The sequence below is a fragment of the Protopterus annectens genome, chromosome 8.part1 (genome assembly GCF_019279795.1).
Source record: "Protopterus annectens isolate FY-2018-M chromosome 8.part1, PAN1.0, whole genome shotgun sequence".
NCBI classification, from domain to species: Eukaryota; Metazoa; Chordata; order Ceratodontiformes; family Protopteridae; genus Protopterus; species Protopterus annectens.
Window position 1 is genome coordinate 446,416,696 of NC_056742.1, and position 20,244 is coordinate 446,436,939.

The 20,244-nt window shown below is 38.2% G+C and overlaps 1 protein-coding gene across 2 annotated transcripts in view; it reads left to right on the forward strand.

The window, feature by feature from the left end:
* SLC6A2 (solute carrier family 6 member 2) overlaps nt 1-20,244 on the forward strand; it is a 1,697,790-nt gene that overhangs the window by 1,177,968 nt on the left and 499,578 nt on the right. For both annotated transcript variants that reach the window (XM_044082002.1, XM_044082003.1), the window contains exon 9: nt 10,871-10,983. In XM_044082002.1, coding sequence (XP_043937937.1) covers nt 10,871-10,983 — 113 coding nt within the window. The remainder of the gene's footprint in view (nt 1-10,870; nt 10,984-20,244) is intronic.

Consider the following 20,244-nt stretch of genomic DNA (forward strand, 5'->3'; position numbering starts at 1 on the left):
GGTTTGTAGTATAGAGAATACAGCTTCTATAGAACTGTCTTCCGCTCCACGTAAATCGAAGCAGTTCTGTTTCTCTATTTGAATGAACTATAAATTCACAACTGGTTTAACACCTGTGCCCATAAAGGATAGGTGTAACATGTAAATTTCCCAACCCATCCTTTTTCAGCCATTCTCTGGGTTATATTTTTATGCAAAATATAGGGGCTAAAAACTACCATGGGAATATAAGACTGGGCTTCTTGAGATTTATTTATTTGTTTATTTATTTGCCATTTGTTAACCGGGTTGATCTGGCTGGACAGATGCCCTTTTTCAGCAGAGACCTGAGGAGAAAAGCTCCATTACAGCAATGGATTTTTTTTTTTACAATCAATTAAGTATTTAAGCATACAATCATGAGGAGATATATACAACAAAAATGGATTAATTTTATACAATGTCTGAAGAAAAAGAAAAATGAAACATAGATGTAAACTGTCATGTGCCATACAATCACAGATTCTTCATAATCATTATTTGAATGGGAAATTGCTAACCGAAGTATAAGAGTAGGGAGGCCAGCAGTGCCAGACTAGAAGGTCCTGGCACAAGGCGCAAGAAAAGGAGGACTATAGAATGTAAGAAGAGGGGGAGATAGGAGCTTGAAGTATATAGTGAAGATAGGTGTATAGTGGGAGGGAAAGGTCAAAGAGCAGGGAACATAAAATACAAGTAGGAATAGATGTCTGTAAGAAATAGGGGGTAGAAAAAGAGGGGGGTTGAGGCAGAGGATGCAGATTTCATGTAGTATCTTTATAGGGGCAGGTCCAGGAGTTAAGCAGATATTCCTTTATAGTGAGTTTGAAGTTGCAAGAGTTTTGGATAGTTCTGATATGGAGAGGAAGTTGGTTCCAAGAGGAGGTAATTGAGTGGCTATATAGCATTTTTCCTATAGATGTATTTGGTTTGGTGATTTGAAGGATGTGCTGGTTGAAGCTACAAAGTTTCTGGTTCGAGACATAAGGAGAGATGAGGGTTGCTAGCGATGGACAAGCTGTAGGTTGATGGAGGATAGTATGTGTCAGAAGGAGATGAGGCAGAAGGAGCTGACCAGTGCAGTTTTTGTAGGGAGAGGCAGTGATGTGAGCGATAGGAGAGATCAGTGGCAAATCTAGCAATTTTGTTGTATGTAAGTTCGAGTTTGGTTGACAGATTTCTTTGGAGGTAACTGAAGATTGGGGCAGCACATAGTAGAGTAAGTAGGTAGGCTTGAGCTAGGGACAGTTTAGATTCTTGTGTTAAGAATTTTTTATTTCTGTATAGCGGTCCTAGTTTTTGGTGTCTTTTCTTGATGCAGTTATTGATGTGGATGTCAAATTTAAGTTCATCATCTGTAAACCCAAGACGTTTAGTGTGAGATTCGACCTTAATTGTAGTGTTGTTTAGAGAAGAGACCGAGAAGGAGATTTTGAAGTGTTGGAGGCTTTTGGGGAGGAAGAGAAGTAGTTTTGTTTTATTGGGTTTAAGTTGGAGTTAGTTAGTTGTAAGCCATCTTTCAACTGAGTGGAGAGTGTCCTGAGTGAGGGAGAGTAGGTGGGAGACAGTCAGAGGTCATGATGATGGTGGAGTCATCGGTGTATTGTATGAATGTGGAATGGGGGCAGGACTGGTAAAGATTATTAGTAAAGATGTTAAATAGTAGTGAGCCCAGGATGGAGCCGTGGGGCACACCAGTTTGAATGGGAAGGAAAGGTGAAGTCGCAGAGAGCCATTTGACCAATTGAGCTTTATTTGATAGGTATGAAGAGAACCAGGAGAGAGTAGAGGTAGACAGATTAAAGGAAGAAAGTTTGGAGAGAAGGAGGTTGTGAGACACAGTATCAAAAGCTTTAGAGAGGTCAAGAAAGTTGGTGTTATTAAGAGAAGTATTGAAAGAGTGAGTGAAGGATAGTAATACTGTAGTTGTGCTATGATGTGGTTGGAAACTGTGTTGTGTTGGGGTGAAGAGATTTTCCTAAATGAGATATGAGATAAGCTGCTTGTGTACACACTTTTCCAGAATCTTAGAAAGAGGGGCTAGAATAGCAATGGGCCTGAAATTGGAGAGGTCAGTGGAGTTATCTCTTTTATGTATGGGTATAATATAGGGCATTTTCCAGATATTATGGACAAAATTTTCCTGAATTGACCTGTTGATAAGTATGGAGACTGGATAGGCAATAGACGGGGGGGTGCGACTTTAAGGTATAGAGGAGGCAGGTTGTCAGGAGAAGGGGAGCAGGGTTTTAGTTTATAGCATAGAGATATGATGATGGATGTGGGGACAGGCTTGATTGAGAAAGGAGTTCTGTGGGAGGGGGGGAGAGGGGTATCAAGGCAGGTATCCTTGTTTGGTTTAATTAGGTTTTGTATGGAGTCTATGAAGAAGGAGTTCAGGAGGGTGGCAGCTTTGAATGGACAGGGAGTGGGTTAGAAGGAGATGGGTTCCCTGGGTGTAAGAGTTTGTTGATGGTACCCCAGAATTTTTGGGGGTTAGAGTGGGGGCTTCTTTGTGCATCAAGATAAAAGGATTTTTTGTCAAGAGTAGCATTGTTTTGTGGTGTTTCATAGTTCCCTATAGTTTTGGAGACTATCGGGGTTTTTGAGTTTATTCCAGATTTTCCATGCATTGTCTCTCTTTTGCATGAGGGAGAGAGTTTCTTTGCTTTTCCAGGGATCGTAGTTGGATTTAACCTGAATCTTTCTGATAGGAGCCAGGGAGTTGAGGGTGTTAAGGAAGATGCTATTGAATTGAAGAACATATTCTTCGAGAGGGAGGTTGAATAGAAAAGATGAATGTATAGAAGAGAGTGTTTGGTTAAATATATCAAGGTTAACGTTAGACAGATTTTGACAATCATTATATTTGTGAGATTTAGGAAGTTGAGTCAGGTGACGCTGGATGGAGGTCGGGTGATGATCACTGAGAGTGTCAGGGAGAGTTGAGGTGCTATGATAGTGGTTGGGGTAACAGGTGAATATCCAGTAAAGAGTGGAGCTAGTATTAAATTGTTGATTAGAATGAGTAGGGGAGGTGATGAGTTGAGAGAAGCTATATAGATTAATGGCAGCATTGGATGAGTTAGAGGTCAGAGTATTACAGTCAGTGTTAACATCCCCTAGAATAATGGTTTCATAGGAGATGGTTTGAGAGATACAAGCAAGAAACTGTTCGAGTATAAGGATATTATTGCCAGGAGGTATATATATATATATATATACATATATAGCAGCAATGCCTATCTTTTTATTCTTGTTTAAGTTACAGTTGACTATGAGAATCCCAGCAGGGTGAAAGCTGGGGGGGGGGTTATGGTAGAGGATGGTCTGAGAAGTGTTTTGAGTAAAGTATAGCTACCCCTCCACCTTTTTTAATTGGCCTATCTTGGCAGAAGATATTGTAACCGGGGGTAGGATTTCTTTGTTTGGTATGTGGGGTTTTAGCCATGTTTCGAAGATGCAGATGGCATCTGGAGTGTGTACAGTTATTCAGGATTATAATTCAGGAATTTTGTTTAGGTACTGTGAATATTGAGTGCAAAGATCTTGAGGTGTCTGGTAGATGAGTTGGTATGTGACAGGGAGGAGAAGTAGGTAGAGGAAGAAGTTAGAGGATAACAGGAGGAGAAGAGTTAATGAAAGTGCCAGGGTTAGGATGTATATCACCTGCAAGAAGAAGGGTAATTATAGAGGTAGAGAGAGTAAATCTAAGAGGGTTAGGTTCAAAGGAATTTATTTTGGGTTTTGGGAAATTGTTGTGAAGAGGAGTTGTTTACAAATCAAGAACCTAGTAAGCACCTTTGACCCTATAAACCTATAAAAATGAGATCTTGAGTATTGTTCAGAAACCTATAAAAACTATATCAAGAGGAGACAAAGAGGTTGTTGTGGAACTTGCTTTGCCAGAAGAGACAAATAGAAGTACTAAAATGATATATGCAAGGAAATAGAATCATAAAATATTTATGGAAAAACGAGATTGTTTGTCTAAAACTATGAGATCTAAAATGAAAATTTGAGCCCTAAACTGTGATGTTAAAACATTCTCAAGGATGTTTGTTGAATGATCCTGCGAAGGTTAAGAAAGGTGAAAATAAATACACTGAGACGTTATCCTGTAAGTATTTAAGAATTCAGAGATCATTTTCACCTGAAGATTATGACTATCATTCTGTTCTCAGAGGAGGGGAGATGTGGTGATGCCAGATAACAGTGATGATCTGTGCAATCAGTGTTCAATTTGTCATGCCTATGCAAACCTAAATCAGCTTCCCATAATGCATTGGGGTAGTACTGAACTGAATTGTGATCCTGACAAAAAGTACATTTCAGTATTTTGCTTGATCCAGTAACTAGTATGTAACATATATTTAATTAACTCATAAACACTTATATGGGTATCTTGAATGTCTTGTGTTTTGAAGTAAACACAAAGCAAAATACCTACTAAGCCATTAGCCATTTTAGAACTGATGATATATGTTGTTTTATCTGCTGCATAGATCACCATGTGTTTCATGTAAAACAAAATAATCCCCATCTGATAATCTGTCCTGCTTACTTGCAAGAGGAGTTCTCTTGCAGATTAGATGTCACCATGTATATTTCTTTTAAGGTTCTCTATTGTAATTGCAAAACCCATGACTTATGAAAAATTAACAGTAAATCAGTACAGTGCACATTGAAAGTTTCTGTACTCTTTCTAACATGTTTTATACATGGGGTAAGCTACTCTGAAACCTACATCCTTGTTACTAATATATGATAAACTCTGAAATTGATGTTCCCCAGAGTAAAAGGAACACCTTGGTGTTAAGATCTTGGACTTACAATGCAGACTCTTATTTTGCACTTTTTCTTGCTGCTCAGAGGATTGCCTTTACATTACTAGGGATTTGAAATGTGTCCTTGATTTTATAGATGTAGATACTAGCTGACTGTTTATGTAGTTTCATTGTTAGTGTAGACCACATTACTGGAACCATTACTTACAGCTTCTTTGGGTATTATTTTATTTCTGTCTCTCTCTTTCCTCCAACTGCTTACATATTTTCCATGTAGTGCATCATCCTCCAGCTGTAGGTGTAACTGTTTAAATAATTTTGGTTTCCCCTCTCTGACCTCAAGTCTCTTGAGGCAGAGTTTCTCTATTGTGTATTCCCTTTTTGATTTTCTTAACCGAATATATGAATACTGTGTGTTTGATGCCCAGGCTGACTTATTGTAGTGTGCAGTTTACTTTATTGTGTCCAGTCCTGTGGGTGACCCATCATCATAATGTGATATACAGTGACAGTCATACAGGGCGCGTAGACATTCCACCATGTGCAAACCTTACACAGGAGGTCAACCGTTGGTGCTGCATGGGAATCCCTGTCAGCCGCCGATCCCCTGGTAGCTTATAGACAATACATAATGTCACTCCCACTCTCAAGAGAGGAGAGGTGACCATTAACTATTCTCAAATCCCTCCTGAGAGGACTTCTAGAACCCAAACTGCTATATAAATATTGTTCACAGGCTTTGAAGAGCAGAGAGATGCATCTCTGTCATTGGAGTGGCCTCTTCCTGCTGGCTATAGGTAATTTATTTTGGTTGCTTCTATTTTCATTTGATTTTTTTCTCCCCCACTAGTGACATAACATTTCCCATCTTCTTCACAGCTTGCTGCCCCCAAAATGAAGATTCAGTTTATAGTTTCCCTTTCAACACCTTTGTTTCGTTGTTTTCTGTCTTTGGCATTTAACTTCATAGGATCTCTCATCTTTTATCACAATAATGTAGTACTCCTTTAAATGGAATTCAGATAGTCTACCCAGTTTCACAGTCTATTTCTCAGACATAAAGACAAGCTGAAACATGTCTTCTTTTCGTTCAGTAAGGTACAGTGGTACAGCGGTAGTGTTGTTGCCTCACAGCAAGAGGTTCTCTGGTTTGATTCTCGGCTGGAGTGCCTTCTGTGCCGAGTATGCATGCTCTTCCTGCATTCCTGTGGGTTTTCTCTGGGTGCTCCACTCTTACATTACAAAGATGTGCAACTGGACCATTTCACCCTGGGCCTCTGCTGAAAATTGGCTTCGCTCCAAGTCGGACTATCCCAGTAAACAAATGTGAAATAAATAAAATACATAAAAAAGTAAGCTCCAAATCAGGAGTATTCTACAATAAGAGGACAGTGTTCAGCAAGTTTTATCTTATCCCGGTCCATTTTTAAGTTATTTAATGCTCTGCTATCATTTGATTGAACTGCACTTGATTGAATATCAAATGTTTGAAACAATTTGACTGAAAAGCAATTGAAAGAAACCCATTTGACTGAATCACAAATAACAGAAAAGTGTAGAAGCGTGGATAGTAGGTGATGGTCCCATTTCTGAGGATATGGTTTGCTGGGGAAGTGAGTTGAGATGATTACGTGTGGATTGGGACTTAGTATCAAACGTCCAAGCATTAGTCCATTGAAAATGTAGGATCTCAAGTTGGAAACATCAATATTTACACATACCAGGATGCAGGGTGGCTATTCTGTCGTATTTTCTTATGCTGAATATTTTCATTGATGTGTGATTCAGGGAAATACGTTCCAGTAATTTGAATTTTCAGTCCAAATCTTTTAAACATTTGATTTTTCATGCAAGTGCAGTTCAATGAAATGATGTACACACACATGCGCGCACACACACACACATGCGCACACACACACACACACACACACACACACACACCTTTATATATGTATTTATATTTTGATGGGGTAGTACAGTGGTTCAGTGGATAGTGTTCCCACCTCACAGCAAAAGTTTCTTTGATTTAGTTGGGATCTCTTCTGTGCAGAGTCTGCATGCCCTTCCTGTGTTCTCTTGTTTTTTTTTTTTCAAGTGCTCTGGTTTCCTTCCACTTTCCAAAGAAATGCAGTAGGTGGATTGGACACTCATTCCACTTTCCAAAGACATGCAGTAGGTGGATTGGACACTCATTCCACTTTCCAAAGAAATGTAGTAGGTGTGAGTGTGTGTGTGAGTGTGTGATATATAAGAACAACCTCAGCAAGGCTAACCATCCTGACGTATGAACCTAGACAATTGTCATTGTTGAAGTGACACCCCATATGCAAAAATGGGGAAAAAGGGGATTTTTATGTATGTATTTCTGTAGATGTGTCTGCCAGTTGAAATGTCAGCACTCAATGCTGAATGCCAACATTCCAAAAAAACACCAAAATGCAGGAAAAGAATGAGTATTGAACGTTGTTCTTCTCTTTAAAATTATTTTTTTGCAGGGTGCACTCCCCCACACCCCCAGACATACATATATATATATATATATATATATATATATATATATATATATATATATACTAACCCTGAGATTGCCATACCTCAGGAAAAGAGGAATATTCCAAGAAATAGCCATATCAGACTTAATATATGCAAATCTGTTTTTTCAGCCATTCACTCTCAACATTAAGGCACTTGCTAAAGCAGGTCAAGACATTTCATAAGCCTAACGATAAGGAAAGTATCCTAGATTGGATATTAATAAACAATTTACCCCAGTTATATAAATCACGCATCCTACTCGAGGATGAGTGTCCACTTCCTAACCTATATAATCAGAAAAAAGAATGACATCCCTCAATAAACTACCTTTAAAACCATTAGGAATACTAAGAACTTTAACCTGACTAATTTCCCGATCGAGCTTAATTCATGTGACTGCTCCAATCTTAAAATACTTCCTCTTGACGAAGCAGTCTCATACTTCAATTCTAAATTCCTTGCCATCTTAGATAGACATGCTCCCAAAAAAACTATCAGAACCAAAAATAAAATAGCTCCATGGCTAACCAATTGTACAAGACAAAAACTTATTGATAGAAACATAGCATGGACCTCCTGGAGATCCACCAAATCCCGATAAGACCACATTAGATATAAACAAATGAGAAATGATGCAAAGAATTCCATTATGCTAGACAAAAAAAAAAAAACAGCTACTACAATTTGCAACAATAGCACCAAAATCAACTACAAAAATTATGGTCAGGCTTAAATAAACTGCTCCGCCCAGATAAACTCCTACCTCCACCCCCTCAGCTACCCTACATCTACCACCTAAATGTGTTGCAAAGACCTTTAACACCTTAATTACAGAAACAGTGCAGTCCCTAGCCAATAATCTATCTCCCAACACCTCTAGTACTACCATACCCACACAAGAAAATAGACTCCCCTTCAAATTTGATCCAATACCTACATCTTTTATTAAGTCCTTACTTAAGAAACTGAAACCCACCACTCTTGCAGCAGACCTACTACCTGCAGAATTTCTCCAAAAAGCCACTAATGAAATAGCATTTCCTGTCTCTATTTTAATCAATCAAACAATTCTCAAATCCTACATCCCCTCCATCTGTTAAATCTCCCACATTATTCCACTTCACAAAGGGGGAAACTCCACTGAACTCTCAAACTATAGACTTACAGCCATCCTATCTCCCTTAGCCAGAATAATGGAAAAATGCATACATAAGCATCTTCTAGCCCACCTAATTCAGAATACTCTCCTAGCCCCCTCCCAGCACGGATTTAGACCTGCCCATAGTACAACCACAGCCCTTCTCTCCTTCCCTCACACAATAAATCAAAACCGTAATTACAACAAGCTCTCCTCGGCTCTCTTTCTAGACCTGTCAAAGGCATTTAATATGGTGAATCATCACCTACTCCTAGACACACTAAAATCACTTTGCATAGATAACCTAGTAAGTAACTGGTTCCATTCTTAACTGCATGGCAGGCAACAAGCTGTACCATGGAAAGACACCCTATCCCCCCTTCTACCAGTCACCTTTGGTGACCCCAAGGGTCTATATTAGGCCCCCTCTTATTCTCCATATTCATTAATGACCTACCCAAAGTTATCCCAGATGCAACATGTATTCAGTATGCAGATGAGTCCACCCTAATCTGCTCTGCCAACACCCCCACAGAATTACAATCCCTATCCCAAATCACCTTCAACAAAGTAGGGAACTGGCTCACTGGTCGCCATCTCCTATTGAACTCAAATAAAATCAAACTATTACTTTTCTCCCCTACCCGTAAGGTCACAACACCACTTATTACCATTTCATCTAACAATGGCACCATCATTTCCCCAGAACCTTGTACTAAACTACTAGGGGTAATGATCAACAACAATCTGAAGTTTGATGCCGACACAGACAAAGCTATCAAAACAGTGAACAAAAACTAGGCTCTTTATACAGGGTTAAAAAATTCTTAACCCCATCTGCCAGAGCTGCTATAGCCCAAACACATCTCCTGTCAACCCTTCTCTACACCTCACCCATCTTTGTAAACCTAAGCAAGTCAAACCTTAACAAATTTACTAGATGCTACAATAACATAGCTAGATTTGCCACAGGTTCTGCCTACATAACCCATCACTGTCTAAATCATCAAACACTAGACTGGCTAGAACTACCCTATCAACTTCTACATAACCAACTCATAGATATTCACAAAATCCTCTACCAACCTAGCAGTACACCCACTCTGATAAATATTATCATCCCCTACAATAACTTAACATCCCTCCGCTCATCCAACAGAATGCTAGGACAAACTGCTAAAGCCAACAACTCAGCAGGAGAATCACTATTCTCCAACTCTGCTGGTAAGAAATGGAACTTGCTCCCTGCAGAACTTACTGCTATATCCTCCTTATCCCAATTCAAAATATCCCTAAAGAAACGCCTAAAAACACATTGGCTATGTCCATGTTTAAACCCATAAGCTTCATTTATTTGTTTGTTGGTTCATGTTTAAACCCTGACTAACCCCATTCAAAGCACAATTCATATAGGGGAAACAGCCGAGAAGAATAATATTCTGAGCTTTTCACTATCCAGATTTAATACGCTTCTCAACAATCAATAAGATTTAAATATAAGGATGGAATCTTGTGTGCTAGCCACTCTAAGGCTCTTTGTTCCCCTTTTAATATGTAATCTCTAACTATTTGCCTTCTCAGCTACCATCCTTCATCCTTTTTCTTGTTTGACCTCTTGAAAACAAAATGTTTAAATATTTCATTAAATAAAGTTACAATGTTGTTAAACTTCAATATAAGCATGCCTGTGCATTTACAGTTCTATGTACATGTGGAGCTTTTCTCCCCGGGCCTCTGCTGAAAATGGACATGTATCCAGTTGGACTCTCCCGGTTAACAAATGTAAAATAAATAAATTTAAAATAATTATGTGAGTGTGTGTGTGTGTGTGTGTGTGTGTGTGTGTGTGTGTGTGTGTGTGTGTGTGTGTGTGTGTGTGTGTATATATATATATATATATATATATATATATATATATATATATAATATATATAAATATTTGTGTGTGTGTGTGTGTGTGTGTGTGTGTGCATATATATATATCTGCTGTGTTTTCAGTACTGCTAAGATCTCGTTTGTACTATTCTTATTTTGCCAAGACTAATTCTGTACTGATTTTTATGGTAAATACTGTCATAGGAACCTCTGAATAAACAAAATTAATTATTTAATGTTCCAACTCAGTTAAGAACACATAGATAAGCAACGGACATGTCTTTATAAACTTGATGTAATGTCTGAGTTCTGAAACCACTGTATGGTATAGACTGACTTAGCTAAAAGAGAAGTTGTGTGGAGCATTCACCTAGCATCGTAGCAGCTCCTGTTTAATTTTGAAGTTGTTGTTATACAAATGTAGACGAGGATGCAGTATGTGTACCCTTTTGCTTCATTATTTACCTCTGATGTTTAAATGGAAGAGAAGTGCTAATGTTTTCTTGTTTCCTTTCAGGAGCTGGCTTAGTTTTCATCATCTATCCTGAAGCTATTTCTACCCTTCCAGGATCAACGTTTTGGGCTATTATTTTCTTCATCATGTTGTTGACGTTAGGCATTGACAGCTCTGTGCGTAAATATCATGCTCTCTGCTTTTAATTTACCAATGTCCTTTATAACACTTCATTCAGACAATAAAAGGGAATTCAGTTCAATGTAGCTCTTGTTTGGAAAGCACCATTAGAAAGCTAGTTTCCATTTAAATGCTACAGCTGCATTCACAGAATACTTACAATCAGCCCACATATCAGAAAATGCTACATATTTATTTTCGGTTTTCAGAGGTAGTTTGTCATGCTAATAATGTTCTCGTAATCTTTTAATGTGCATGTATTTATATAATGTTAAGCCAACACAGATGACTTCAGTCTTGCATTTCTAAAGAAATAATCTTTAAATTAACATATATTTACATTATGTCATATAGTTTGGAGTTTTAATACTGAGAAGCTCAGTCTGGCACGTCTGAAGAAATATTTTTTGCATTCTACTTAAAGAACTTCTTCTGCAGCTAAAAGCTGTGAGAAGAGATCTGCAATTTATTTTACCTTTATTACAAATGCTACTATATTTATGCCGTATTTTCCAATTGAATTTCCATTTTCGGTGTGTAACATCTTTTAGTATACCTACCTCTGAACCTGAAGACTGTGGGATCTTCTCCCTAATACAGAATGGTGTTATATCTGAAAGCACTGATGTCTGGGTGCATTAAAAGAGGGTGTTGTATTAGAGGGTTCCTCTAATTTGGATAAGATTATGGTACTATATTCAATACATGACGTTACTGAAAGAAAAATGGCTTCTGTTTAAAGAATTACCAGAGTTTTTCATGAGCTCTTTCAATTATGACTTATCTAGTATGGAATGCTTTTCTAGATGAGAGCATGATTGTTATTTTTTGTAATGTACACTCAGTATTGCATTCAACTGATCATTTAATTCAATTTTACTAACAAACTCACAGTTTGTCCTTACCTATCAGTTTTGCAAGGGCCTGAGGCCCCCAACACACACAAAAATATATCCAAGTTGAAAAATAAGACTTATTTATGCAAAATACCTTCACATTTTGTAAAGTGATTTGTATTTCAACTACTGTTAAGAAATGCAGGGCCATGCAATGTGAAGTGTGCAACTTCTCCTTGTACATGAACTGTAACAATGTAACAGAACGTTATCACTTCAGAGTGTCTTACAGAACTAAAGAGTAGCAGTGACAATATTTAATTATTAACAATGTTGTAGGCTCCTTCCTCTAAGCTGTACTTGTCTTAACACTGTTTGTAAGAGGGGCTGATATCATCCTTAAGAAACAGAAGGTTGTTACTGCGGTTTCAGCCCCCTTATAGCTGGTAATATGGAAATACGCACTGTGCAGAAGTAGAAGTGGGGATTTGTGAATTATTTATTTATTTCTGTTTGTTAAATGGCATGGTCTGCCTGGATCATGTAAGGCCCCTTTTCAGTCAAGTCTAGAGGAAAATATACATTATAAAACACAATTACTAGTTAACACTGAAATTCAATCATAGTGTGTTTGTGTGTGTGTGTGTATATTTTATATATGTATATATATACATATATATATATATATATATATATATCTATATCTATATCTATATATATATATATATATATATATATATATATATATATATATATGAATATGAGTAGATGCATAGCATATGGGATTTTTAAGTAAAAAAAAAAAAAAGAAAAAATTTAGGGACAAAGCAAGTTTGAAATGACTTATAGTGAAACATCATCAGGATAGCAAAGTTTTATAGCATAAAGGTAGTGAGGGAGAAGGAAAGAGGTGAGACAGGTACATAAAAGAGTGATGCCAAAGATGAAATATAGAATATGTGAATAAATTATAACCTGAGGAGGTGAGTTTGACAGTAGCTGTAGCAGATGAAGTAAAAAGGTTTAGAAATGAAGGGTGAATTGAATAGTGCAGGACTTGGATTAGAGGAAATAGAATGAGGATTTGATATTGTAAGAGTAAGGTGAGAATGAAGGAATAGTGGTGAGCCTGTAGGAGGTGAAGGAATGGTGATGCGCATGTAGGATGTGGAAGAAGAGAAACAACAGAATCAGTGTAATAATGAATATATCATATTTACAGAGTACAGTATAGACCGTCTGGCATTCTCAAGAATTACCCACATCATTACAAGAGAAAGCGCTAAACCTGTAGTAGGCAAACCACCTAGGTGACACCCAGGAGGCTGTGCCTCAAACCTTTGATGTAGAAGAGTCACCCAGGAGGCTGTGCTTAAAACCTCTGATGTAGGGGAGTCATCTGCCACATTAAGTCACTCTACTTTTTCAAAAAAAAAAAAAAGAAAACAGATTTGCTTTATTCTTAAAATGCAATGGATTTTGTTGTCTTTCAGCATATCAAATTCCTTTAATAATCTGCCCAAACATACTTTACACACATGTTCTTGAAGCACATAGAAGGAAGTGTCTTCCTGTCTCATGGTATATGAAGCCAGGTATACAGTATTCTATGGTTTCGCAAATAAATATATTACAGTTTCAGGTAGTCTAGATTTGGGTCTTGAAAGACAGGTTGAAAAGGATGCAGATGAGAGAGCTGGATGTATGTTTACTAATTTATCAAGTTCCAGACTGGTAAAGCACCATGCAGAAGGAGGTTTAGATCAACAGAAATAAACTATGTTGTTTATAATTTTTGCTATTTCTATTAAATGCTGTTACTCTGACATGCATATTTATACATTTATTTAATAAAATGTTTGTTTATGTTTTGGTCCAAGATGAGTTGATGCTGCCAAACATTCTATACATTTTAAAAGATATTCCACAAAGAAGATACCAGTAGAGAGAAAATATTATATAGCTTCAACTACTCTCATGCCAGACATGTTGTTCTTATGGGATTTCCGCATATAAATCATATAACATGTTGCTGACATGGGAGTCCCATGTACAAATCATAGAACATGTTGCTGATATTGGATTTCCACATACAAATCATTTAACTCTTCCATTTATGACATTCTTGTTGGTAGCTGTGCCTGGACGTACTGCTTTGGCTGCAGATGGACCCGTTTATTTGCAATATTTTCCCATATTCTCCCCAGTGCCATTCCAGATATACTTTTAGATTTTTTTGCTTTGTACCCCAGTTTGTGTACACTATAATGGAAATAAAGTGAGTACTGGTCATAGATGAAAAAAATATTCCTTAGTGCTACTAGCTTGTGTCCCTTCAGTTTATACCACTGTCTCTTTGGTATATCAGGCTTTTTGTACTGAATTGTATGTAAATTATGACAACAGTTAATCTTACATATTTGAAGATGACCCTCTTATCTCTTATATTTTGGAAAAATATCACCATAAACACTGTTTCTGTTATGCAATGTGCACTGCAATATAAACACGGCAATTGCAGAACTTAAATTAGCAAAGCCTATTTAGTTGCTGAAGGCATCGGGACATGTTGATGTATATTGAAATGAATGAAGCAACATAAAAGATACTACACAAGCAACCTTTTAAATGTGGGTTCATTAGTGAACAAGTTAAAAAAAACACACTTAGATTAGTAAAATCAAGGAAAAGTTACATTAAATTATGCGTCTTTACTAAAGCTTTAAAATGAACATAGTATTTAAATTCTGAAGGAAAGGAGGAGGTGAGCAACATTTGCTAACTTTATTCCTTGTAGCCTAAAGCCATGTCTTGATCGCTCCATGTGCACCAGGGACAGCCATCTAAAACAATGTCTTGATCACTCCATGTGCACCAGGGACAGCATTCTAAAACAATGTCTTGATCGCTCCATGTGCACCAGGGACAGCATTCTAAAACAATGTCTTGATCACTCCATGTGCACCAGGGACAGCATTCTAAAACAATGTCTTGATCACCCCATGTGCACCAGGGACAGCATTCTAAAACAATGTCTTGATCGCTCCATGTGCACCAGGGACAGCATTCTAAAACAATGTCTTGATCGCTCCATGTGCACCAAGGACAGCATTCTAAAACAATGTCTTGATCACCCCATGTGCATCAGGGACAGCATTCTAAAACAATGTCTTGATCGCCCCATGTGCACCAGGGACAGCATTCTAAAACAATGTCTTGATCGCTCCATGTGCACCAGGGACAGCATTCTAAAACAATGTCTTGATCGCCCCATGTGCACCAGGAACAGCATTCTAAAACAATGTCTTGATTGCCCCATGTGCACCAGGGACAGCATTCTAAAACAATGTCTTGATCGCCCCATGTGCACCAGGGACAGCATTCTAAAACAATGTCTTGATCGCTCCATGTGCACCAGGGACAGCATTCTAAAACAATGCCTTGATCGCTCCATGTGCACCAGGGACAGCATTCTAAAACAATGTCTTGATCGCTCCATGTGCACCAGGGACAGCATTCTAAAACAATGTCTTGATCGCCCCATGTGCACCAGGGACAGCATTCTAAAGCAATGTCTTGATCGCCCCATGTGCACCAGGGACAGCATTCTAAAACAATGTCTTGATCGCCCCATGTGCACCAGGGACAGCATTCTAAAACAATGTCTTGATCGCCCCATGTGCACCAGGGGCAGCATTCTAAAACAATGTCTTGATCGCCCCATGTGCACCAGGGACAGCATTCTAAAACAATGTCTTGATCGCCCCATGTGCATCAGGGACAGCATTCTAAAACAATGTCTTGATCACCCCATGTGCACCAGGGACAGCATTCTAAAACAATGTCTTGATCGCCCCATGTGCACCAGGGACAGCATTCTAAAACAATGTCTTGATCGCCCCATGTGCACCAGGGACAGCATTCTAAAACAATGTCTTGATCGCCCCATGTGCATCAGGGACAGCATTCTAAAACAATGTCTTGATTGCCCCATGTGCACCAGGGACAGCATTGTAAAACAATGTCTTGATCGCTCCATGTGCACCAGGGACAGCATTCTAAAACAATGTCTTGATCGCCCCATGTGCACCAGGGACAGCATTCTAAAACAATGTCTTGATCACTCCATGTGCACCAGGGACAGCATTCTAAAACAATGTCTTGATCGCCCCATGTGCACCAGGGACAGCATTCTAAAACAATGTCTTGATCGCCCCATGTGCACCAGGGACAGCATTCTAAAACAATGTCTTGATTGCCCCATGTGCACCAGGGACAGCATTCTAAAACAATGTCTTGATTGCCCCATGTGCACCAGGGACAGCATTCTAAAACAATGTCTTGATCGCTCCATGTGCACCAAGGACAGCATTCTAAAACAATGTCTTGATCACCCCATGTGCATCAGGGACAGCATTCTAAAACAATGTCTTGATCGCTCCATGTGCACCAGGGACAGCATTCTAAAACAATGTCTTGATCGCTCCATGTGCACCAGGGACAGCATTCTAAAACAATGTCTTGATCACCCCATGTGCACCAGGGACAGCATTCTAAAACAATGTCTTGATCACTCCATGTGCACCAGGGACAGCATTCTAAAACAATGTCTTGATTGCCCCATGTGCACCAGGGACAGCATTCTAAAACAATGTCTTGATCGCCCCATGTGCACCAGGGACAGCATTCTAAAACATTGTCTTGATCGCCTCATGTGCACCAGGGACAGCATTCTAAAACAGAAAATAAAAACCTCTCAAAATTTGCAAAATTTAAAGAATGGTTGTAGAGAGTATGTTTCATGCCTTTCTTTAAAATGGCATTAAGTATTATAGCAATAACCCACGCCTGGGTGTGGGTAATGCTGGATTTACCCACTGTTGGTGTGGTTTGGTCATGAGGGCGAAGCCCAAGTGGCCAAACAAAGCCAACTGTGGGTAAATCCAGCATTAGCCACACCCAGAGGTGGGATATTGCTATTATACAATGACATTATTTAAGAAAAAAAATAATTACTTTTCTTAAATAATGACATTGTATAATGCCTCCTTGCTGCCCTTCTGCAGCTGTCTGGTATTCTGTGGCAGTTCTGATGTACTGCACATGTGTATGCCTACGCAGTACATTAGAGCTGTGGGCAAAAGCATCGGAGAAAGCAAGATCTCCGTTGCTTTTTACAAACTGCTTCGCTATGTTAAATGGGTTTAACATAGCGAGTCAGATTTAAAAAAAGCAACGTAGAATCTCCTTTGCTTTTTTTAAAGCTGTCTCACTATGTTAAACCCATTTAACATAGCAAGACCATTTTGAAAAAAGCAACGGAGAAAACAAAATCTCCGTTGCTTTTTTTAAAGCTGTCTCGCTATGTTAAAGGAGTTTAACATAGCGAGACAGTGTTTAGCAACAGAGATCTTGTGTTCTCCATTGCTGTAAAAAAAGAATTATAGCAATAGAAAAAGTCTGGGCGACCGGACCGTTTTCCATTACTATAACTCTGATTTACAACGTGCACGCTGATCAATCAGTGTGCACGTTTTTGAATATTAATCGGGGGTCATTGTATAAGTTCAAATATTCTTCTACTGAATGTTCTCAAGTGTACTTAATATAAAGGATTGAACAAGAAATGCAACCAGTAAGAATGTATAACATTATTGGAGATGATAGGTGCCTCATAATATTTTTTGTGCTCTCATAGTATAAACATTGTGATTTAGCATTGAATTTATAGAGATTTCTATTGTGTCATCAGGTGTGAAGTCACCGTAGACATTCTTATTGTGATATGTCTGATTTCCCCCTTTCTCCAATTCTGTGCAAAGTTAGAGTGTAGTTATTTAGGTAAGGGGAGTGGGTGCAGTCTCCTTCTACATCAAGGTCAAGTTTTTTATATATTTAAGGAAATTAGATAAATTATTTTCGTGTGCACATGCATGTTGACATCAGACTTGATAAGGAAAATAGAAAAATAAAGTAAAATAGAAGTCATGCATACACTGTTTACATTTGCTGCATGCAAAAGTAGCACTAACTCTGACTTCAACAAACTATATATATATGTATATATATATATATATATATATATATATATATATATATATATATATATATATATATATATATATATGGGTTCACTTCAAAATCCTGAAAGCTCAAAATCCTGAATCTCAAAATCCTGAACTCAAAATCCTGAAAGCTCAAAATACCGTAAACTCATAATACTGAATCTCATAATACCGAAAAACATACAGGACACCAACACTGATGTGTGATTGTGTGGACATTCGGTTCAGTTAAGTGTGCGATTGTGACTGTCATTAGGGTTAGGGGCGGGTTAAGTGAGTTAGGGTTAGGGCACGAGTGAGTGTGCGATAGTGACAGAATTTGGGGTTAAGGGCGGGCTAAGTGAGTTAGGGTTAGGGTGCGGGTGAGGTGAGTGTGCAATAGTGACGGACCTTAGGGTTAGGGTCTGGGTTAAGGTAAGTGAATAGATAGTAGTGTATGTAGCTGCAATACAGTCAGTGTTGGTGTCCTGTATGTTTTTCGATATTATGAGATTCAGTATTATGAGGTTTCAGTATTTTGAGCTTTCAGGATTTTGAGTTCAGGATTTTGAGATTCAGGATTTTGAGCTTTCAGGATTTTGAAGTGAACGCATATATATATATATATATATATATATATATATATATATATATATATACGAGGAAACTCATATCACATGTCTCCTCATTGGCTGGATTCTTTTGATGATCTACCTCATCAAAAACAAACAGTCTGCATGCCAAATTCCTTTGGATTATGAACTTGTTTTTCACTTCCTCCAGATGATTAGAGAGCTAATCACTGGTTTGATATTTAGCTGAAAGTGTTTCAACTTCAGTTCTAAAAACATCATCATCTGTTATTAAATGGCATGTTCTTATTAGTTGCCCCTTAACAATATTCTTTTTAAACAATAAGGATGCTTACTCCATACTCACAAATCTTAAATATGTTTTAAATATGTGTTACTAGACATATCTTTCCTGTGAATCACAGTAATTAGACACCTGGAGCTATCAGCCTTATTAGTAACTAAATATAAAATACTAGTCTATGACGGCTGTAGTCAGAGTTCATATATAAGATTTTGATAGTGTGACAAAAGGTAATACTGCCAGCCCAGCTATCTGGAATTTTGTAAATAATTCTGTCATTGTGAATATTGATATAATTTATACAGAAGTGTGTGTAAAGTACTGAGCTAAAATTAAACCACAGCATGCCTTATTGGAATAGAACAGAAATGTTTCAGTCAAAAGGAGATGGGATATTTACACTAGGGGACTCTCTGTGTTGCCTTGAAAGAGAGATAACTACTAGGACTGAGATGTGGAAGTGTTTTATTGCTTTATGACCTCCAACAGCTGCATAGCTCTGATCAAAAGCCTTTTTCTATGCATTTTCACAGGGAGATGCCAAATGCTTCAGTGGGGTTTAGCTTGGGAACTAAAGTCAGGTGACAAAAAGTGATGTCATCCAAGTTAACCCAGCAATAATAGTTGATATTAATTTAATAACTCTCTCAGAGAGAGACTGTGCATTTTGTATCTGTCTTTTGACCTGACAACAACATCCACTCATAATCACCTTCTGCACTTGCCTTGCTGTAAGTAAGTTTTTAGGGCATAGTAACACTTTCAGATTCAGATAGGAATATAGTAAAGTGTAGCTTGGATGTTTTCTTTATTTATTTGAGATTGTCCTGCAATGTTGTTTTAAATATTTGCTGTGTTTTTAACTCTGATATAACTGATTACTTACTGAGTATTGTCTTGTTCTTTTATTATTTATTATTAAATATATTTAAACCTTTTAATTGTGGATGGTCTGTTTAGAGATATTTAAGCTTTTAGAGTACTTGCATATCTATTTGGTGACACTGCACAGGCCACTCCTAAAATAGCCTTGCTCTTGGTCAGACTACCATTTGGATTAATAGTAACATTACACAGGAAGATTGGCCACCCTTTGTTATGGGCCTTAAAGTAGCTGATTAGGGGTTCTGGTGGCAGTGATAACTACCTTATAGTCTGGGCAGAAGGGGGCATAGCTAGTAAACCTGTGCCAGCCTTACCAGGTTTGCATGTATAAATCATACCTCAAAGTGTGTGTGTGGGGGTCAGCTACTTGGGGAGGGACTTGAAGCACTGGCTGGACAGAGGGAGTGTTGCAAGGCCTTGGCTTGGAACCCTGGCTAAGGACTGAACTCTAAATCTGTGACAGTGGAGAGTCTTATTGGGGAGCTGGAGATAGAGGGAGAAACCAGCCCCAGACTGACTGTGATCTCTGTGTGCTTCTAAGGGAAATTGCACTTTACTGTGTGTGTACTTGTCATCCTCCCAGTGTGTGTATGGCCCCCTACTGTTGCCAGTGGTG